The sequence below is a fragment of the Astatotilapia calliptera genome, chromosome 23 (genome assembly GCF_964374335.1).
Source record: "Astatotilapia calliptera chromosome 23, fAstCal68.1, whole genome shotgun sequence".
Classification (NCBI taxonomy): Eukaryota; Metazoa; Chordata; class Actinopteri; order Cichliformes; family Cichlidae; genus Astatotilapia; species Astatotilapia calliptera.
This window is the reverse complement of record NC_137443.1, coordinates 10,234,001-10,256,500: the sequence shown is the minus strand read 5'-3', so window position 1 is coordinate 10,256,500 and position 22,500 is coordinate 10,234,001. Positions and strand designations below refer to the sequence as shown.

Below are 22,500 nucleotides of genomic sequence, written 5' to 3'. Positions count from 1 at the left end.
TTTTAGATTTTAGATTTTCCAAAGAAGCCACCCTTTACTTTGTTGACAGTGCTGCAAACCCTTGGCCTTCTCTCAATGAGCTTCATGATGTGACACCTGAAATGGTTTTTACTTCACAGGTGTGCCTTGTCAGGGTTCATTTGTGTCTCACCCTTCTTAATGGGTTTGGGACCATCAGTTGTGTTGTGTAGAAGTCAGGTTGGTATACAGCTGACAGCCCTCTTTGACAACTGTTAGAATTCATATTATGGCAAGAACCAATCGGCTAAGAGAAACAGTCCATCATTACTTTAAGAACTGAAGGTCAGTCAGTCCGGAAAATTGCTAAAACTTTGAGTGTCCCCAAGAGCAGTCGCAAAAAACACCAAGCACTATGATGAAACTGGCTCACATGAGGACCGCCCCAGGAAAGGAAGACAAAGGAGTCTGCTGCTGAGGATAAATTCACCCGAGTCACCAGGCTCAGAAATCACAAGTTAACAGCACCTCAGATTAGAGCCCTGATAAATCCCGCACAGACACCACAGTCACCTGACCTAAACCCAATGGAGATGGTTTGGGATGAGATGGACTGCAGAGTAAAGGCAAAAGAACCAACAAGTGCTCAGCATCTCTGGGAACTCTTTCAAGACTGTTGGAAAACCATTTCAGGTGACTACCTCATGAAGATCATCAAGAGAATGGCAAGAGTGTGCAAAGCAGTAATCAAAGCAAAGGGGGACTATTACGAAGGATCTAAAATATAAAACATTTTTTGAGTTATTTCACGCTTTTTTGTTTACTACATAATTCCATGTGTTTATTCATAGTTTTGATGCCTCAGTGGTGTAAATTATGCTTTATATGTGTAACGTTTCATGTCCTCTTTAAAGTTGCATTCTGCTTTTATGACCACCAGAGGGCAATACATTTGGTTTTAAAAAAAAAAACCCAACCTTTTGGTTTTATTCAGGATTCTTGTGTGATATCATGTGCACATTGCTCAAGACTTGCCTGATATATTGGATGTCATACAACCACGTCACCACAGAGGGGTGTGGTTGTTTTTTCTCTCACATTTTAAAGTTTATCTCATCATTTAGCTGGTTCATCACCACAGGTGTAGTGCTGTTTAATGACCGCTGTGCACCTGATGCACACGTTTCTGCTTCTATCGCTGTTTCAGCACGGAGGCTAACTAACATGAAGTCTTCATCACTTCTTCCATGCTGCTCGCAGCTCTATCCTCCCTGATGTGTCTTCTCTCACTCAGACATTTTTCTTAGTAAAGTTAAAGTCAGGGTTATAAATACATCTGCAGCTTAGACGGAGGCAGGATTGATCCAGAGGAGAGCAGAACTGCTGACCTAAACTGTGAACATGATTCACAGTGAGATCCGACCCGAGTTACATAGTAACCATGTTACGTCCATAAATGTTAGCTTTATGGCCTGTGATGCTGCGTATTTATTAAACTCAAGATTCCATGGCTGTATGACTGCACTTGTGCTGAAACACTGCAGTTATGCATTGCTCTGCATGACAATTAGTTTGTAATTAAAACGTGTCTGCGTGACTTTTCTCAGCAGTGTGCACACAGAGAGAGCTTTTTTCTCTCCCAGGGCCATACACACCGCACACATGTCTGTGAAAATGCAGCTCTGACCGTGTTGATCAGATTAATGTCTGAATCCTAACATATGTAACATCAACTTTAATAACTGCCAGCAGAAACAACTGAGCCCATATTTATGCTCATGTCACAGTAACAGCACCTTCGTGAGCTCGGGGATGTCCCTGGTCTGTTCATGTAAAGCTGTTTCCACCTGAGTCTCAGTCCACTCGATGGAGCTCGCACTGTTCCTATCAACAGAGTTCTCTCTGATGTCACAAACATTGATCCTCCTTCAACCTCCTCTCACTGATCTGAGCTCACGGTAAAACCTGACCTTACACTTGATTATTCCGTGACGACATCAGTCCACTCGATGGACACATACTTGTGACATCATGCTTGTGACTGCTGCTTTTTCTTGATTTTTTTTTTTTGTTTTTGTTTTTGTGCAGACCAATTGAGCTACGATCACTCAGATCCACTTAAAGCCATGACTAAATTTCACCTAATTAAGCTAACAGTGAATATTTTATTTTGCATTTGGAAAAAAGTGATGGAGTGATCTTCTGGCAGCACTATACCTGTGTTTATCACTTCCAGAGTTTCAGGCAGGCCCAGACAGTGGCTTGCACGCTAATGTCTTGTGACTGAAAAGCCGTGTATAGGAAACACCCCTCTGCTTTGGGGGTGTAATCAAAGAGCTGTGTGCTGCTTGATGACATCATGCATGCTGATTCGTTCCATCATGTAAATGTTGGTTTGAGGACAATAGGAGCTCAGAAGAATAACATCCTGAAACAATCGGTCTGTAAATACGAGGCGGTCCGTCCTGCTGTTCCCGTGTCCGTGTGTTGTTGCATGTGATGTTTCTAAATCGGCGCGCTCTCATCTGAATGTAAAACCATGAAGCATCATATGAGTGTATAAAGTGCTGCTATAAAAAGAGCTGAAGAAGCTGTTTCAGGTGCATGCTCTGTGGTTCCAATTAAAGCTCGTTCTTCATCACTGTGTCTTCCTCTTTTCTTCCAATGATGCCATCGTGGCTCTCAGTAATAATTGTTAATCCGGGTTGTTTCCTGGTATGCAGAGGATGAAGCCGTTTGTGTGTTGCACTAACTTTTCCACAGATGTGATGAAGACATCCCTCAGAGTCTTTGTCAACTTGTTAATTTCCTATTTCATCCTCTCTCAGTCTCTCCATCATTTGAGCTTCCTGGAGGTTTTGGTCTCATGGGGCGTTTCCTTAAACTGACCAATTAGTGCTGAGAGACCAGCAAGGCCAGAGCACTGCCATCTGTCGCTGATGACTTGATACTGCATCTCCCTCACCCATCCACACACCATCTGGTTATAGGCCTCCACACTTTTATAAGATTTAAAGTCTTCCCCTGTGTATAGGCTCGGCAAGAAAACCAGGTAGTTGATGATATCAGGATACGCAATAGACAGAAGACTTTTCGGGTCGTCATTGATCCAAGACAAAGGAGCCAACTCGTATGGATCTGCACCACCACCAATAAACCTTAAACAAATATTGTGCCCTTTCCTGCGGACCAAGTCCTTTCCTGTATGCCTTTGCATCTATAACGCATTTTGAGGAGCTTTTCTGTGCTTTCGGACATTGATCCATTTCAGTGTTTACCTCCGAGTGCCTCCAATATGGCCGCGCATGTGGGTTACCGCCCAGAACGTGACGTAGGTGAAAACCCTCTATCCGGTTGTTCAGTGATGACGCGACGAATCCTGCGTTTAATATGGCTTTTGTGTTGTTAACATGTTTAATGTTATGTATTTTCTTCTATTTGATCTCAAAAAGCTCCTAAAACAGTCAGTGATCACTGTTGATCTCCCTCGGCTTTTATTACCCTAATCATTTATTTAAGCTCAGTTTTTAAAACCTTAGGATGTAACTACAGCCCAGCCCATGCAGCAGTATATGAATGACTAACCTCGTATTGTGGATGGATTATCTCAGTTGTTCTCCTGGCTGAAGTTCGGTCCTTTTACAGCATCCTGCCATGCGATTACATTTGTTCCTGACCACCGAGAACACTCACGTTAACTTTTATCGAGTGGAAAAAAAGTTAGCTTGTTTATATTATGCTAACATAGCTGTGTCGCTAGCAGTCACGTAGCACATCATTATATACCAGCTAGCCCAACTTCAGTAACCCTACAAACGTCACTGCTTTTTAGTTTTCTGTCTTCATTTATGCTGGAAGTGATAACAGAGCTGTACGTTTTAATTTGTTTCTAAAACCCCGCAGTCAGGAAATGCTATATTGTATTTAGATAGAAGCTAGCGAGCTAACTCCCTGCTAACTTCTAACTCCGTTAAATGGCATAAATTCCGTTTTCATGGATGCCTGGATGTTAAACTCAATTGTTCCACCTGGTAGAGCAGAACGCTGATCATTTTAATAAAGATGAAAGACTTTAGACAGTTTTTCAACTCTCAGTAATGCCATAGTGATCGTTTGATATATGGACCTGCAGCGGAGTTTAGGTCCAGACACGGCTAGTGTGTTTTAGCTCTTCTGAGGCAGATTGCTGATGGGGAGTCACGGGTGTTCAACCTCAACCTCCACAACTTCCACAGCTGCCACATACAACCTTTGTATGTGGCAGCTGTTTCCTGTCACCACAGTGCAGTGTCATGGCTGGCCTGGAAAACCTGGAATTTTCTTAAAATCTAAAAGCTGTTGGTTTTTAGAAAATTGCATGCAGTTACATTTGTGTCGGTGAATACCGGCATTGCCCCACATCATCATACGAGACATTAAGATCACACAGGTTAGGGTGCAGATGGTGGTTAAGTTGCCCAGGGAGGGGCCTCAGGGTTACAGGAGAATTACAGGTGGTGTCAGTCAGCTTCATGAGAATTGAGCAGGCTGGAGACACTGAGGTCCGCGCTCAGGTGAGTCAGGTGACCTCATCTGTCTCACAGAGCTTCAAGGATCAATAGCAGAACCAATCACACATACAAACAAGCTGCCTAATGTCCTGCACCTTCAGCTCATTATGCAGTTTCCATGGCAACAGTGGTGTTGAGATAAGATCTAACACACAAACACACACATCACTTCCTCCTTTAGCAGTCCTGATAGTCGCTCATGTCTCCATCTCCTCCTGTCACACCGACCCTCTCCATGTCCTTCACTACATCCATGAACCTCTGAACTCTTCCTCTTCTCCCCCTCCCTGAAGCTCCATCTCCATCCTCCACCCTCCTTCCTCTGCACATACATGCCTCTCTCAGTCTTTCTGACTCTGAGCCGCCTGTCTGATGGACTCATTTCTGATCCTGTTCATCACATCAGGTCTCACCGCCATCTTTAAACCTTCCCTTTCAGTCTTGCTGCTATCCTTCCATCATGAATCACCCTGACACTAATCTCCACCTGCTCAACCCTGCTTGCACTTCCTCACCTCTCTGTGGATGGCTTAGGCGCCCCTGCTGGATACAGACGTTCATCACAAATTTTGTCTCTGCAGGACCTCAGTTCAAAAATTCCGACTAGAATCAAACCAGGATGAACACACACACACACCTCCCTCCCACTCATCTTGTCTCACTCTTCATTTCCTGGAGGCCATCCAGCAGCCAGGGTGTTACCAAGGCAACAGAGACTGGGAAAATGTGTGTGTGTGTTTGTGTGTGTGTCCTGATCATGTTTTCTGCTGACAGATGGCGCCCCCTTCAGTCTGACAGTGGAAACACAGCTTCTGTCCAGGGAGGAATCAATCAGTGATCAGTCATGCTGTGATGTCATTCAATTAAACTTCATTTACACACTGTCAGCTCACAGCAGACACCCTCTTTGTAAAGGACAAGGGGTGGAGTCAGAAACCATGAGGCCCACCTGCAGAAAGGTACAGAGAGAGGATGAGAGTCTACAGCAGCATAACTAGATCAGGTTTGCTAATCATGACTGACTGTGATGAATCTGGAGACTGAAGCTTTCAGTTCCTGTGTCTATTTGCCTCCAGGTAATCTCACCTGATTGTGAAGCTTCATCTGAATTCATATAATTCACTTCAATAACATACCTCAATTACTGTATTTTTGACTGTTCACAGTCAATCTGCACTCTGCTGATTTGCATTTTAATTTCTTTAGTTTTGTTCTTCTATTTGGTCGGGAATTGCACAGCAATAAGGATTTCACTTCATGTCGTACTGTGTATGATTGTGTATGTGAAAAATAACATTTAAATTTGAATTAACTTTGATGTGAAACCTCAGAGTTTCTGACCTAGAATAAAGTTTAAAAAGAGTTTTCGTTCTGACAGTTAAACACCTGCCCTGTTTCTGATGTCTGAGGATGATGATGAAAGATGACAAGAGTAATGAGTATCTCAGGTTTGAGGATTTCACATCTTCAGTCTATTTCAGGAAAAATTGATGAATCACTGGCCACATTATTAGTCCCTTATTTATCCAGGTAAAAAATCTCATTGAGATTAAAAATCTCATTTCCAAGAGAGACCAGGCATCAGTACACCTCGCTAGTACCAGGTTGGACTCTTTTTTTCCTTCAGAGCTGCTGTAACTCAGATTAACTCAGATTGGCTCAGATTCAAGAAGCTGCTGGAAATGTTCCTCACAGATTTTGGTCCATGTTGACATGACATCATCATCACACAGCTGTTACACCTATGATGGGAATTTCCACTTCATCACATCCCGAAAGTGCTCTATTGGGCTGAGTTTGGTGACTATGGCAGTGCGGCTAACTCATCATCATGTTTAACAGACTAGTTCGAGATGATGGAGCGTGGCCCTCACACCATCACCAGCAGCAGCAGCCTGGGCACTAATGGATAGATCCATGCTTTCAAACTCTGAGCTATGTTGCTAGTTAAAGGTCCAGCTTCTGTATCTCACAGGGAGAGAAAAGAAAGCTAACTTTACTCAGAGATGGAGAAAGATAAGAAAAAAAAGACAGAGGAGAGTAGAAAGAGAGGTTAGATTTAAAGAAAAGGACTGCTCATATAAAGCTTACATGCAAGTCCTCGTGTTTAATCACATATTGTTTTTGATGTGTTTTTATAAATTATGTATTTTCATTTAGTGAAACTTCCTGCAAAACAAACTAAGTATACTAATTTTGTGTTATTCAAATATTGTCTGACAATTCTGGGGAGTTTTGTGTAGGATAAACAGGTTACTTTGCAGTACTATGGTGAATTCACAGTAAAGCACTTTGCTGTGGTGCTGTGGTGGTCAGTGTTCAGCAATACAAATTAATTTACATTTAGGATGATGATGTTTAGATTCGTTCACTGAATTCAATTGTTATACCAACTTTATACTGTCTGGTATAAAGACGGCATTCAGTATACTGTTAATGTAGAAATCAGCCGAGACAGCTGCAAAACATCTGCTCACATCTGGTTGAATTCAGGTGTGTAAATCCACAAAGAGCAGCCAGTCAGCTGATCACAGCCTGTACATAACTTTACGGATTTGTTGTTAGCGCTACTTTGTTGTACTTTGTCTGAAGGTGTGCTAAATTTCTTATTTATAGTTTTTGTCTGACCTGTCAGGGACTACAGATGAAAAGTAGCTTTGGCTAAATCTGGTATATTTGCATTGATATATGTTCATTAATACACACTGTCACTTTTAAATCAATAAATGTAAAACAATTCAAACACTAAGAAAATCTGTTGGAGCTGTCAATAGAAATGATTGTGAGCGGAGTATTTTCCCCACACAGATCCTAGGGTTCCCCCACCTGCTCAATCAGCTAAAGTATGAAGTATGAAGATGTTTTATTGTTCTGCTTGATGGAGCGACCTCCATCCTGATGGGCAGAGTTCACCTTGTCAAAGTGGGTGGGAACAACCCAACACCTTCAGTTAATGAACGGTTAAATCTGATTACATTGTAATATGTGTGAACCAGTCGATCAGTTAGCTTCCAGTGACAGCAATGGAGACACCTGTTAAGTAATGCTGATGTGTGACATCAGCTTCGTCACGTCTTCATCTCATCCCAGTGAAACATTCACATATAGAAACGTGTGACAGGAGCTGAAGTTGTGTAATGTTTAAGTGTGAGGTAATTAGTCAGCTCAGCAAATATGAGCAACACAAACTGTGTATGTGCAGTTTGCCACACATCAGGTCTGAGAGTCCAGCTGCTGTATTTACACATACTCAGGGTCTCTGAGAGAAGCTCCCATGTGCTGTTCAGAGGTCTTAATCAGACATTAGATCTGTTATATGAAGAACACGCCGTACAGGCAGCTCAGTGCTGGTTACTCTACAGTGATTGGCTGATGCAGAACAGCTGTTCAGAGTTACGTCTCAGATCCACATAGAACAGCAGGTCAGCTGATCACAGCCTCACATCATTTAACTTACTTCTGTGATTCTTCCCTCACCTTCTCATCCGAGGCTCCTCCATCAGCTCAATCCCAGTTTTTGGACTCTGTAACCAGTGACATATCAGCTGTTCACCGTTAATAAACGTGCTGAAGCTTTCGACCAGCACGAGGCGCCTGCCAGGCAGCGCTCAGGGATATAAGAACCTTCAACCGGGGTTCACTACTTCCGGTATTAGGACGTATATTTCCGGTCTCAGTGACGCGCTGACAGTAGTCAGACTCTTACCCTCTGTTAGCTTGTGTTAGCCGCAGTTTAGCCACAGTTTCCGGGTTCTGAGCTCACCTCGTGCTCCGGTTCCGTGCACCCGGACCCTCCGTCCCTTCACCTGTCGGCTGGGATCGAGACGGCTCCCGGTTCTGTCCGATCCGGCTGCCTCCGGACTCCGCCTTTAGCCGCAGAGCTAACCCTGCTGCTAGCGCTGCTAACGGCTAACTGTGGCGTTCGTGGGTAAGCGAGAGAAACAACGACGAGGCCGCGCACAGGTGAGTCAGCGTCACCTGCCGCTGGTGAGGGTGTCTATGGATTACACACGCGGGGTGGCGGGGGTAATCTGCTTGAAGCAGCACCACACACCTGAGCCTGCCAATCAGGATCAGCTGATCAGAATATACACACACACACACCACATTTCCGGGCTGACGATCAGCTGATCACATCACCTGTCCTGAGGTGCAGCAAGTGGAGCAGTGAGAAACTTTATTTATTTTCGTTAAACTTTATTCAGACAGGAAGTTAGTGAGGATCAGACTGAGCTCAGAGGTTCCTCCCACTCTCACAGGTAGCTGCATGTTCTTCAATGTCCAGGAGTCCCCTGCAATCCTGAGCTGGTCACCTGGCAAACGATCATGTCACAGCCTGAGACCCTCAAAGTCTTGTTATGGTGGCCCTATGGTCCCAATCCTGCTGTTTTCATGGCAAAAAGTCACTAAACGCCACTTCCTGTTTTACCTGAGACCTCACAGACTGTAAATAAAGATGTAGAGCTGCATGCTCTCTGATGTCCAGGAGGGGGCGGCTGCTGAGGTTCCCGCACTAAGAACAGCCTCTCACACCTGTCATTGAGAGCGGCCTCAGGTGTGTGGCTCACAGGTGAGATTAATGGAGACATGAGTCAGCTGACCCGATGCTGAAGGACCACATGTCTCAGATGTTTTTCCTGAGGTCATCAGTATTTACATGTACCGGTGGGGGGGATAAGCTGGTCTGTGGTGTCTCACCTGGAGATCGTCAGGCTGCAGCTGGAGGATGCAGAAGATCCTGATGATCTCAGTCTGTGGTTTTTGCAGACCTCCTGACCTGCTGCCACAGCTTATCCATCATCATCATCATCAGTCCGAGCTCACCTGAGCTCCAGGAGTTTCCTTCATGAAGGAATTTAAAAGTGTTCCCTCAGAAAACATCTAAACCTCTAAAAACAGCCCCCTTTACCCGTGAAATCACGGTAGTAAGAAATACTGGTCGGACTCAATGTGAAGCTCGGATTTTGGATGCTGGGAGGGGAGAAGATGAAATGAAGAAGCGATCCTGACGTGCACACTCAGGTGCAGTTCTGCTACTTCGTGTTTCCTACTGATCTGTCACTGTCATTTCACTGCTTGTGTTTTTAGGATGGGCTTATTCACTATTTACTATTGCTGTTACTAGGGATGAAGATTTATAAGAATTTAGCAATTCTGATTCCATTATTGATATTACTTATTGATTTGATTCCTTATTGGCTGTGCTTTGAGAGTCTCCACCATATCAAAGACATTAGTCATGCACATTAACTGCACACTGTGGGTCACATGTTTGTCCATGTTGACTGTCCATGATCCTTTCTTTGTTATGATCAGTGCTGGAGTCATTACTCAAAAGTAATCTATTACTCATATTACACAGAATACTTTCCTTAAAAGCTATGTAATGTGTGACTTAATTACTCTCTGGAGAAGGTCATTCATTACATTACTCGTTACCAGTGATGGGAATAAAGGCGTTACAAGTATTGGCGTTACTTTTTTTCAGTAACGATTAATCTAAGTAATTACTATTCCTATCGTTACAACACCGTTACTAACAAGAAAATGCGGTGACTGCCGCCTGCGCACTCCCGCAGGCGGCAGTCACTTTCTGCCCGACGATCACTTTTTGGCATAATACCTGGAGCTAAGGGGGCAAAACAATCGCATGAGTGCTGCTGTTTGGCTGTGGAAGAATAAAGTAGTCATGGTAAGCCAATCACACGACCACTTTAAGATGACAAAGCAACAAGGTGATATATACCAGGTTTTAAATTGTGTTGATAGGCCACGTAAAACCAGAGTGATGATAAACAATATATACACGGTGTTCAATTGTGTTAATACAGTATGTCAAAATGAAAACATAACTGTAAATCCAGACACATGAGGTTGTGCTGAAGAGAATGATACCAAACAAGGCAAAGTAAATAGTTTTTAAAGGTGAAATGTAGGGGAAAACATCAAAAGTAGTCAAAAATGGCCAATTATACCCTGGACTCCAGAGGGTTAAACTTTTTTTTTTTTTTTAAAGTAACGCAATAGTTACTTTTCAAGTAATTAATTACTTTTAGAATCTTGTAACTCAGTTACTTTTTTGAAGTAGTAACTAGTAACTATAATTACTTTTTCACAGTAACTTGCCCAACACTGCTCGTTACGTTACTTTCATGTTACTCCTTAAAATGACCTGAAACACAATGTCTCATAATTACGATTACGACTGAGCTGCTATTTTCCTCTGACACAAGAACTGAAATCAGCTGATCGTAGTGTGAGTACAAGAATCCGTAAGCGGAATCGATAGGTCCTGGAATTCTAAGGAATTGGACAACTGGGAACTGGTCCTTTTACAAGAACCTTTACAATTCTCATCCCTAGCGGTCATTAAATTGAGCCTGTCTGTTTCCTGCCTCACTCCCACTTTAATGTCATCTCCTAGCTTAATGATAACAGTTAGGATGGGGAAAGAGCTAATCCTAACACTAACGTGTCGCAGGCAGGTAAATGTTTAATAAAATAGGAGCTTCTCTGAATTCATGAAATTCCTCCTAAAGATGGACTGACAGTCTCTGAGGTGCTTCTCCAGGTTTACTACTGTCCACCTGCTGCTAGTGATGGGAGGAGCTGTGTCAGCTCGAGAAGTTGAGGCTGACGCTGCTGTTATTGATGCAGAGGAAAGTAATCGATAGTTTTTGGTATCAGTTCTCTTTGCTAGCCTTGCTCGGTACAGACTCTGCAGTGCTGAGAAAAAATAAAGTACTGCCGTGGGGAGGTGGGGGTTAAGTTCTTCAGCTCAGTCTTTCTCTGTACTAAAATCAGCCACTCTGACAGCGCACTGAACACTAACTGTGATTGGTCAGATGCGGACACCTCTAATGGCTTTTGGTGTCAAGCAGGTTCAGCTCCTAAAGCACAGAGATTAGATCATCAGTGTCTCGGTTTCTTTGATCTGATTTAAAAAAAATAAAAATAAAAATACCTGCAGGTTATTGATCTCATGTCATCTGATTGGATGAAAGGTTGGATCGGTTGTTGGTGATTACTGAGATGACTTTATCTAAACAAGCCATGTTAATCAATACTTGTGTTTAGTGTAAAGTTATTGATCGGAATAAAGGTGACTGATTGTTTGCAGCTCTGAGCTGAGAACCTAAATCCCTTAATGATCTGTTTTCAGAGGTGGTTGAGGCTCTGCCCCCTGACTGTAGTCATCAGTGAGTTCATCTGTGTGTTCCAGGTGCGGCACTCAGGTCTTGACCTTCGCTCTGAGGACGCAGTAGCAGCCATGTTGACCTAGAGTCGTCATTGGCGGTGGTGAGTTCTGAGCACGAGCAGAAACGACGGGCAATCGCAGCCATGTCGGAGAACCAGGCGAACAACAACAATGTCCCGCTTAACAACAACAACAACAACATGGGACCCAACCGCCTCCGCAATCCCAACCTGAACCAGAACCCCCTCATCAATGTCCGCGACCGCCTCTTCCATGCGCTCTTCTTCAAGATGGCCGTCACCTACGCACGCCTATTCCCTCCGTCCTTCAGGAGGGTCTTTGAGTTCTTCGTTCTGCTCAAGGTGGGGCACAGCTCACCTGTCAGCAGGATGTAATCACATTACTGATCAGTCAGTCTGTTTCTGAATAGTGATCTCAGGAACACGTCACAGTATTGGTAATGGTCAGGTGTTTCAGGTGATCACAGATGTTTCAGGTGACTCCTCTCCACAAATAATTCAGTTAAACTTTATTTACATGCTTTTATTCTGCAACGTAAAGTCTGCAAAACAGAAGAGGAAACCTAGACGATCAGATGACCCACATCTGAGCAGCACGTGGTATAACAGCACAGTGGAGGGGAAGAACCTGTTAGAAGGAAGTTCTATCTACAATAGAGCCAGGCTCAGCAAGGGAAGTGGGTTGGGGGTGGCAGGAAGTGGAGAAGAAACCCTTAGAGTATTATGGGAAGTCTCCCAGCAGCCTGTTCCTTTAGTAGCGTGAATGAGGTAGGGGACAGGGTCCCGATACAAGCTGGTTCCTCTGTGGAGTCAGCGGTGTCCTTACAGAGCGTTGTCTCAGACATTTGAGCATGCTCAGTGGGCAGGTTTATGTTGCGAATGATGTAGGTGAAGCTGTGAGGAGCCAGCAGAATTGCTTTACACAGAGACCAGAAACGATTGCTAACCCACAGAGGAAGGGTCTTTGGTGACTCTGCAGACAGGTTCCAGATGTTTACTTTCTTTGATCAGAGGACATTTATTGATTTTGATGTGTACATTTTATTGTTTTTATTAGGGGTGCAACGATATTCGTATCGATATTGAACCATTCGATACAGTGCTTTCGGTTCGGTACGCATATGTATCGAACAATACAAAAATGTTATTTATTTTATCAACTTTTCTTCTGACGATGCTGTCTGTGTTGAGCGCTCAGTGGATCTGCATTCGACTACTCCGCCTAGGCTGCACTGTCAGTGCAGATCCAATGAGCGCAGCACAAGCTAGCAAGACAGAAGCTAAGCTCGTTGCAACATGGCAACTACCTCAACGCTACCCGAAATTGAACCTCCCCCACCCTCATTCAGATCTGGCGTTTGGAACTATCTTGGTTTTCATGTGAAGCATGACCCTGATGGTAAGCGCATCATGGACAAAAGTAAAACAGTATGTCGGATGTGCCACGCAATGCATCAATTGGTGGGAACTAGTGCGTTAGCGCAGTTAGCTTGTTAACGTGCTAACGTGCTAACGCTGTCCAGCCCCACGCACGGGGCGAGCCGCGGTAGCTCGTTAACGGAGATTTGCCGCGTTATGGCGTTAATGTCATTTTAACGAGATTAACGCTGACAGCACTAGTGGGAACACAACGAATATGACTGCACGTTTACACCGACATCATCCTAGTGCAAAGACAAGTGGAAGCAGACAAAAACAACAAGCACGCATGTTACAAACTTTACTCGAGTCATTTAGACAGCCGTTAGCACATGAGTCTCCTTATGGGGACCTGATATGTTTAATATGCTGCTGAGAATATAGCCCAGAAGAAGCGTATAGTATAGCTTTTATTTTGGAAAGAGACATTTCTCTGTAATAAACTCTCTTTTCCAAAGCTGAGTGATTTCTCGATCAGATTTATTATTTTAATTATTTTGTTGTTTCAGCAACATTAAATTTAAAAACTGCACTTTTGAGTTAAAATATATATTTATAATTTTAATAAATGACAAATTAAAAAGGCATGAACATTTTTTTTGTATGGGAAAAAAAAATCGAACCATGACACCAAAGTATCGAACCGAACCGTGAATTTTGTGTATCGTTGCACCCCTAGTTTTTATTTTATTGGTGACGTATTTTATAAACTCTGGTTGCTGTGAGAGACTCACTGATGCAGAAATGAGATTACGGTGACACAACCAGCGCTCGCTGACATCTCTCTAACCCGTCCTCAGGCACTCTTCGTCCTCTTCATCCTTGCCTACATCCACATTGCCTTCTCTCGCTCACCCATCAACTGTCTAGAGGTGGTAAGGGAGCGCTGGCCCCGTGACGGCATCCTGCGGGTTGAGATCCAGAGAAACTCGAGCCGGGCACCCATCTTCCTTCAGCACTACGACTCGGCGAGCCTCCATGATGAGCTGGATGCCGAGGAGGAAGGAGGGGGGCTGGCAATGGGCGGGCTCAGCCTTGCGATGCTGCCCGACGAAGAAGTGGAAGAGGAGGAGATGACTGTGGAGATGTTTGACAACAGCTCAGTGCAGGTGATCTCTCTCACTTTTTCTCACTCTCTCTCACATGCACACACATTGAACTTTGATAACGTTCGTCTGTAATAGTTGGATTTTTTAGATGTGTTAGATGTTATTTGTTGTTTATTCTTTTTTGTATTTGAACTTTAAAATCTGTAATGAAAATATATATAAATTTATAAAACTAATAAAATCCCTAAAATTAACCTTAAATACTTGTTTGTTTGTTTTTGTTTGTTTTTTTTCAAATTTTACTTAAATTTAGAAGAAAATTAACAGAAATGATGTCGTTGCCATCACTGGTGTTGGTGATTCTAGTGTTAAACCACAGCATCAGACAGCCAGCTCACCTGCACAGGTGTAAACAAGCTTGGCTTGGAGCAGGTGAGCTGAAAGGAAGTGACAGACCTTAACAGCGCTTCCTCTTTAGCATCAGAATTCTGAATCACATTCGCATCCTGGTCCTGCAGAGCTGCAGCGAGTTCTAAATCCTCTGCTTATGTCACTTCTTGTTTTCCCTGTGAGTCAGAAGTGTTTAGTGTGTGTGTGTGGGTCTTCATAAAGTTTGAGAGTCACACAGATTTTGGGTTTCCAATAGAAACGAAAAGTAGTAATAAGAGGATGGCGGTAAAACACTTGTTGGCAGGTGTGCCCTCTGGTGGTGTGTGAGCTCAGAGTAGTTCTGTGTATCTGGGGACTTAACTACCCCGAACACCTGACTCAGGTGAACTTTAAACTGCTATTGGCTACTTCAGGCCTTGCGCACACGGGCCCCGAGTCGGGATCTTGCACTGATCCCGATCGCTGGAAGAACACAACTACTACAACCTCCAAATGACTCTTTCGTCCTGTCTTCCTCCCATCGCCGTGTTCTGTCGGAGGTCAGCAATCAAAGGGATGTTTTTGGTGGAACAAAATGTGTAAGGAAATGTGTATTCACCAGCCAGTTTGCAACTACTTGCAAACTGGTTGGTGAATACACGTTTCCTTAGCAACAACAGGGTACCGGGAGCCTTTTGTATGAAACCCACAGTTGGGGTTTGTGATGAGCGTTGCTCAGTGTCCCATTGACTGCACTCCCTCAAGCCAGAGTAATGTGATGACCGCCAGTATTCATATTACTCCCTGGATACTCTCAGATTAAAAGCAGAAATGACCCTCAAAACCTTTTGCTGTCCTGCTGCAGTTTGAGTTGGACATCGAGCCCCGCCTGAAGCCATCTCTGGTTGGTGCAGGAGGAGGAGGAGCTTCAGGAGGAGGAGGAGCCAACGACAGCCAGGACGTCTCATTTAGCCAGACCACTAAAGGTATGCAGCCGCTGCAGGACTCAGTGTCTGAGCTGGAGATGATGACCCGAGCAGGTAAACCGTTCTCCACCCCACCCCTGCCACCTCACCTCCTTTAACTCCGCCTCCTTATTCAGTCCAGAAACACCTGCTTAGCTGTTTAATGTTTCACAATTTAAGATTGTATGTATTTATTTTTGTGTTTTTTCTGATGTGGTTGTTTACTTTGTTGTTCATTGTCGCAGTGTGGCCTCAGGAGGAGTACATCGTGGAGTACTCGTTGGAGTATGGCTTCCTGCGCCTCTCTCAGAGCACCAGACAGAGACTCAACATCCCTGTCATGGTCGTCACACTTGGTCAGACTCTGAGCTGCCGTGTCACATGACCTCAGCGTTGGCCAACTTGCACACCCTAACCGCGTCTGTGTCTGTTTGCAGATCCGATGAAGGACGAGTGTTTCGGAGATGGCTTCAGTCGTTTCCTGCTCGATGAGTTTTTGGGCTACGATGACATCCTGATGTCGAGCGTGAAGGCGCTCGCCGAGAATGAGGAGAACAAAGGTGGGGTGGGCGCTGTAAATGGAGGGTGGGGCAGGGCACTTTGGTGTGATGCTACATTCACTGATTGGATTTAGAGAGCAGGTGTTTACTTCCAGTCATGTGACACAGCTCAGGTGTTTGTGTGGTTCTCTGCAGGATTCCTGAGGAACGTGGTCTCCGGTGAGCATTACCGCTTTGTCAGCATGTGGATGGCCAGGACCTCCTACCTGGCCGCCTTTGTCATTATGGTCATATTTGTAAGTACAAATACAGTAAATGACCCACACTGATCGTTCGGGTTCGTTCAGTCGCACGATGTCACGACAGAGTCTCGCGTTCTCCGTTTCAGACTCTGTCGGTGTCCATGCTGCTCAGATACTCTCACCACCAGATCTTCGTCTTCATTGGTCAGTTCCTCATACCATTCAGTGTTGACCTTTGAACCCGAGCCTCAGGTCTATTCTGACTCTCTCTCACCCCCTACAGTTGACCTCCTGCAGATGTTGGAGATGAACATGACCATTGCCTTCCCAGCAGCCCCTCTGCTCACTGTCATCCTGGCCCTCGTAGGTGAGTCCAGATCCCATTCTGTTTGAGGACGCTTCTGAACCTCTGTCACCTGGGTCCTGACGCGTGGCCGAGTTCTTTCCGTTATCTGGCTTCCCTTACCCTAACACTGGCAGTCAGGATAAGCGGCTGCGTGGGGCCTGTTATCAACCCAGGCCCACGTGCCCCTTCACATCAAAGGGTGGCAGCATCTGACAAATCATAGAGGGGTATTTCATAGCTCATATGACTCCTCTACCAAAGAAAAGTGTTCCCCCTGCTCCAGAGATGTTATCAAAGGGTTATAAAAATCTTTAAAGATTATAAAAATATATCAGTAAAATGCAACACTGTTGTGAAAATGATGTGATAAATTCCTCAGAAACATCTTAGGTTAATCTGGACACAAGCATCTTAATTCCAGTCAGTAGTTTTATGGCTGAGTAAATACTTTTTAGTTTACTTTTCACAGAATGCTCTGTCATATCAGGGAGTGAGCTTCTGGAATAGCCTTCCACTGTCAGTGAGGGAAAGTACAAGTCTACCCATCTTTAAGAGTCAGTTAAAAGGGCGGCTGAGGGACACACAAACATGTGATCATGTTTAATAATCATGCTTTATATTGGACGTGAAAAAGAGTTATTGTGTTACAAAAAAGGAAACGACTATTAGTGTAATGGGTCAGTGCAATATCAGGACAGTCAGGGCATGTGCAATACTGGGGTTTGTGCAATATAACTGATGTGTTTCCGTTATTGTTATCTATATTGTCCTCTGTGTCCACTCTTCTTGTCATTGTTGGTTCTAGTATAATGTGATCACTGTTTTTGTCCTTGTCACATGACCTGTAAATAATGTCTCTGTATGTTTTTACTAACTTGTGTTTAACAGCAACCTGCCAGAGGGTCTGCAGATGGAAATTAGCCCAAGGCTATAATCTGGCATCTTTCTAAATAAAATAAAATAAAATAAATAAATAGAAAGCAGCGAGAGAATAAAAACTATGGTTTGATAGTAAAGATTAAAAATAACTGAATTTAAACAGGCTCAGCGCTACATAGAAATCTGATCTAAGGTGAGCAGGTACTGTGCAGGTTAGGGCCTGCATGTCTGCTGTGATGCTGTTTACAGTCAGTCCAAAATGCTGCAGCTAGCTTGCTCACTTTACAAAAGTGAGAGGTCACATGACTCCAGTGTTAGCAGCCTTACACTGGAGTCGTGTGACTGCATATTTTTTATTATTTTTTAATTTTTTAAAAGCTTTTATTGAGCTTGTTTGTGTAGCTGCGTCTGTCAATCACAGATTGCTCAGGCCTGATTGTCAGTCGGCTGATCTCAGAGCAGCTCGTGACTCTGCTGTACCGACACTCTGTAGTGACCTCCAGGTGACCTGATGTTTTGTTTTTTGTTTTTTTGTTGTTTTTTTGGGATCCTGTTTGTTCAGTTTCAATAAAGATTAAAGTCAAAGTACTGAAGGTTCCTGGCAATAAAAACGAGCGTCAAATTAAAAAATGTTTGTAAACAGACTGGATGGACGTTAGCCTTGGTTGGGGGGTGTGGCTTACATTTAAAGCTGACCTGTGATGTCACTTTCTGTCTCAGGCATGGAGGCCATCATGTCAGAGTTCTTCAATGACACAACAACTGCATTCTACATTATCCTCATCGTGTGGTTGGCAGATCAGTACGACGCCATCTGCTGCCACACAAACACCAGCAAACGCCACTGGCTCAGGTGAGGTCACTTTCTGTGTGTGAGGTCATTGTTACAGAATTAAGTTAAAAGGGTTCCTGGTCATTTGATCAATAAACAGATCAATCGGGCTTTGGCCATTTTTATTGTGAATGTCTCTTGTCAGCCTGCAGACCTTCAAGACTGATCATGTGATCTGTTCTCCCTGCAGGTTCTTCTACCTTTACCATTTCGCCTTCTACGCCTACCACTACCGCTTCAATGGCCAGTACAGCAGCCTCGCCCTCGTCACTTCCTGGCTCTTCATCCAGGTAAGTGTCGTCATCCACATGCCTGTGCTAAGCCCCTCCCCTCAGACAGTAAATCTAACATTTTTGTCCTCTCGCAGCACTCCATGATCTATTTCTTCCATCACTACGAGCTTCCGGCAATCCTGCAGCAGATCCGGATCCAGGAGATGCTCCTGCAGAACCAGCAGGCTGGTCAGAACCAGACGGCTCTGCAGGATAACCTCAACAACAACATTGGCACTGCCGCCGCTGGAACGGGACCCGCCAATGCCCCCCAACCAGGGCCGACCAGTGGAGCTGAGCCAGGGCCTCAGACAGATTCCCTTCCGTCCCCTGCGGAAGGTGGAGCCTCAGGAAGCGGGGAGGTGAGGGCGGAGCTGAACTGGGTCGCTCACACAGCTGCCATCCTCACTGAAGCCCTGACGTCGTCAGTGGATGCGGGAGCCAGCAGCGATCAGGGGCCAGCTGAGATCAATGTGGTGGCCGAGTTCTGGATGGGAGGGGGAGCAGTAGGAGGGAGGTCCTTAGGTGGGAGCGGAGCCTTTGGAGGTCAAGATCCAAACTCTATTTCTGTAGAATTTAAACCTGCACCAGCTCCTCCAATCACAGAGCAGCATGAGGTGGGGCCCTCAGAGGATGTGGGGCCCTCAAAGGCAGAGGGAGCCTTGGAGGAGGCAGGGCCCTCAGAGTGCCCCTCCCACACAGACTGTCCCCCCTCACAGAGTGCAGACTGCCGGCAGCAGCCGTCCTGAGGCTACTGACATCGCCTCACCTGTGAGACAGCTGATCAGCTCATTGATCGAATGAACAGGTTTTATTTGATTTTTAAACTCATTGATTAGCTTGAGGGTGGCGTCTCCCTGCAGGTCACGTGAACAGAGGGCAGGGATGCGATAATTTATTCTGCTGGGGTTTTTTTTTGTTTTTGTTTGTTTTTGTTTTGTTTGTTTGTTTGTTTGTTTTTTTGTTGTTTTTTTGGGGGGGTGGAGTATGGATGGTTTTTCTTTAGACGGTGTCTGAGGTTGGAGGTCCATCACCATGGAAACCGAAAGCAACACCCTGAACAAATGAAGCTTGAAGCAGAAACTTTTTTTTTTTCCCCCCCTCTAATCAATAAACCCGACTGTCTCTTTCTCAAACATCAGCCTTTTCTTTGATTCTTCAAACAAAGCTGATCGATCAATTGGCTCATCAGAGCTCTGCTGTTACCGGAGGATTTTCAAAATAAAATGCATGGCGTTAACAGACGTTTTATTTATCTTGAAAAGCCTTCTAACATGAACGTGTTGTTACGTGATGAGTTTATTCAGACTTCATGTAAAACCTGAATCCATTTGTCCATAGAGGAAAAAGCTTCATAATATAAGCCCTGACAGCAGGAAGCTGCTGCCACATGGTACACACCAGGCCTGAGTGGTTTCACTTCATTGATCAAATAATTAACTGATTATCAATAATATTCAATAAAGAAAAATCAGGTTTCTGCTGCTGGCTGAAAGGATGAAGCCAAGCAGTTCTGGTGTGCCTGGGGGCGGAGCCAGTGAGCTACAGACCAGAAGTCTGATGCAACCTTTCAGTTATTGATCAGCTGATCAGTTATTGATTCTGATAGACTGAAGCACAAACTCAACTTAAGTTGCTTTTTTTTTTTTTAATTTTCCCTGTCTCGTCTGCTTTTGTCTTGAGGGAAATAATTGAACAGGAAGTTTGGACTATCAGCAGCTGAGCGAGCTGATTGGTTGTGGAATATGACTGACTGTCACACTCACGCTCCGCCTCCTCCATCTGTTCATCTATCAAAATGGCGAATGATGCGGTGGGTCTGATGGCAGCGTGTTTGCTCTGACCGCTCCCCTCAGACATCTGCCAAACACATTTTGGGGGGAATGGGACACATGAGATGCTCTGAACCAATCAGGAAGCCGCATTTAAAAGCAGCATTTTGGTCAAAGTCCCTTCAATGGGACAGTGGCAAGTTTTTGAAAGTGAACACCTGTTTGCGTTCTTTGGATAAATTATGGTCTACAAATCCGTAGGAGGGGAAAGGAACTGATCCCTCCCATCAGGTGAACTTCATCAATTATTGATTGGATATCAGAAACAATTGATCTCTGAGTGTCTGTTTTTGTTGCTGTGAAGTAGACGGAGCCTGAGCGTGACTCTGGCTGGGGGGGTGGGGTTCTTCTTCGTGCCTCTCTGCTGAGGACTGTAGCCTCATTATTGATCATCAAAATGTATTTACCTGTCAGACCAGTAAAACCAGTAAAAGCAGTGGTCGCCACCCATTGTGTGAATGCCTCCCTTCTTTCACACCATCCACACACAGGGATTTTATTCTGAAATGACATACACCAGCAGCAGGAAGTGAAACTTCTCATTACCTATGAAACCTTTCAAGAAAAAAGGCATTATACATGGATACTTTCAAAATAAAAGGCAACTTGCCAAGGTGCTGAATTGTTTTTGTCCAACAGGAAACTGGCCGAGCTGAGTGTCATGTTTCACCTCGACCACCTAGTGTTATTTTTGACAGCGGCTCAGTTTCAGGTGGTTTTCTGTTTTGATGGCATCTGGTTGCAGCTTCGGTGGTTTTTAATTGGACCAGAAACCCTGCAGGAAGTTACCAAGAGAAAAAACAGACATGCTTTTGGTTCTTTAGGACTTTCAACAGCAGCTGAAACAGTTTAAGTGGCTTTATTTGATCAGACACGATAAAGTGACTTCATAAAGTGCAGTTCGAATACATCATTGTTGCTTACCAAAATAAAGGGCCATGCATTCGGCATTTGTTCTGCCTCCGAGCTGGGCTGGGCTTTTTTTGTTTTTTTTTGCGGTTGAAGCTAAACTTGATCTTCGGTTCAGTTCTTGAATTAGTGAATGGACTTTAATCTGAAGACGGGCTCCTCTTTAACGCTGTGAGTGCCACTCAGGATAGATGTTCTCAGGCTTACTTCACAGGTGTTTCCTCACATCTGTATGTCAATAACATCTGCAGGTTAAAATGCCTTCTTGAAATAAAAGATTTTTTCTTAAAGCAAATGACCTGTTGTCTCCTCACACACAATTTGACACCTCTGCGTTTAATTTTTTTTTCTATGTGTTGACGTTACAGAAAAAAACCTCATGAATTTATGGTGAAGATGATGAGCGTCTTCCAAACCATAACAGCAGGTCTCACTGCAAACCCACTCCTGCCTGCTCTTTCTTCTTCACCTCTCTGTGGATGGTTGACCACCATCCTCTCACATTCACATTTTCACCTACCTCCCTTGCACACACATACTTTATTTTAATCAGTGTTATGACATCTTTAAAAGGAAAAGGTTGTGAGGTTTGGAGGTGCATTCAATCTCAGCTGTTTAAATCCACACTTCCTGTCACATGTCCTGATATCAGGTCAGCAGAATCCCTTCAGCTGGTCTCTGATCCCGGACCAGCAGGTTTCAAATAGTGCCAGGGCACATGCGCACGCAGCGACCTGCAGTGAAACGTCAAACAGTCAAACGTTGCTCATTCTTAAAGCTGCCTAACTCAAAACATTTCCTCTTCTGACCCGTTCTCTGCTCTTATCCAGGCTTTAGCTGTCTTGGCAGAAAGACAGGATGAGGTTTAAATACCCCTAGAGTTGTTAAGCCAGATAAATAGGTTAAATGAAAGCTGTTTCAATGACTCTCATAACCAGCAATCGCCTTGGGCTTTTCCCAAAGCAATGTGCAATTACCTGCAAATGAGCCACTCCAAGACAGCCCTGTAGACCATCATCGCGATCGTTTGTTTCAACAAGGCGGTAATCCAGAGCAGAGTTCCGCCAGCAGCTCACCACAGCCCTCTATAGTTGTGAGAAATAAATTTAATAAGGTTGAAATTAGACAAATTTTGAATTTCCCGCCTCCAGACGATATAC

The 22,500-nt window shown here is 44.3% G+C and overlaps 1 protein-coding gene across 3 annotated transcripts; it reads left to right on the top strand.

Annotated features, from left to right (window-relative positions):
* Positions 1–8,159: 8,159 nt before the first annotated feature.
* Positions 8,160–20,877, top strand: tmem259 (transmembrane protein 259). 3 transcript variants are annotated; one of them, XM_026159117.2, is made up of 12 exons: positions 8,160–8,471; positions 11,731–12,068; positions 13,946–14,254; positions 15,429–15,549; positions 15,774–15,884; positions 15,966–16,088; positions 16,224–16,324; positions 16,417–16,474; positions 16,554–16,637; positions 18,216–18,348; positions 18,518–18,617; positions 18,695–20,877. In XM_026159117.2, the coding sequence occupies exons 2-12, from the start codon at positions 11,850–11,852 to the stop codon at positions 19,346–19,348; spliced, it is 2,013 nt and encodes a 670-aa protein (XP_026014902.1). In that variant the 5' UTR covers positions 8,160–8,471; positions 11,731–11,849; the 3' UTR covers positions 19,349–20,877. The 3 variants fall into 3 exon arrangements, with proteins under 3 accessions (XP_026014902.1, XP_026014901.1, XP_080153033.1); XM_026159116.2 differs by having other exon boundaries at positions 15,429–15,603; XM_080296907.1 differs by lacking the exon at positions 8,160–8,471 and adding an exon at positions 9,419–9,530 and having other exon boundaries at positions 15,429–15,603.
* The last annotated feature ends 1,623 nt before the right edge of the window (positions 20,878–22,500 follow it).

Bases quoted from the DNA above. Each gene is read 5' to 3' on its own strand.
- tmem259 (XM_026159116.2), top strand. From the start codon at position 11,850: ATGTCGGAGAACCAGGCGAACAACAACAATGTCCCGCTTAACAACAAC. The intron at 16,089-16,223 runs GTGGGGTGGGCG...GGTTCTCTGCAG, and splicing joins CGAGAATGAGGAGAACAAAG to GATTCCTGAGGAACGTGGTC. The intron at 18,349-18,517 runs GTGAGGTCACTT...TTCTCCCTGCAG, and splicing joins AGCAAACGCCACTGGCTCAG to GTTCTTCTACCTTTACCATT.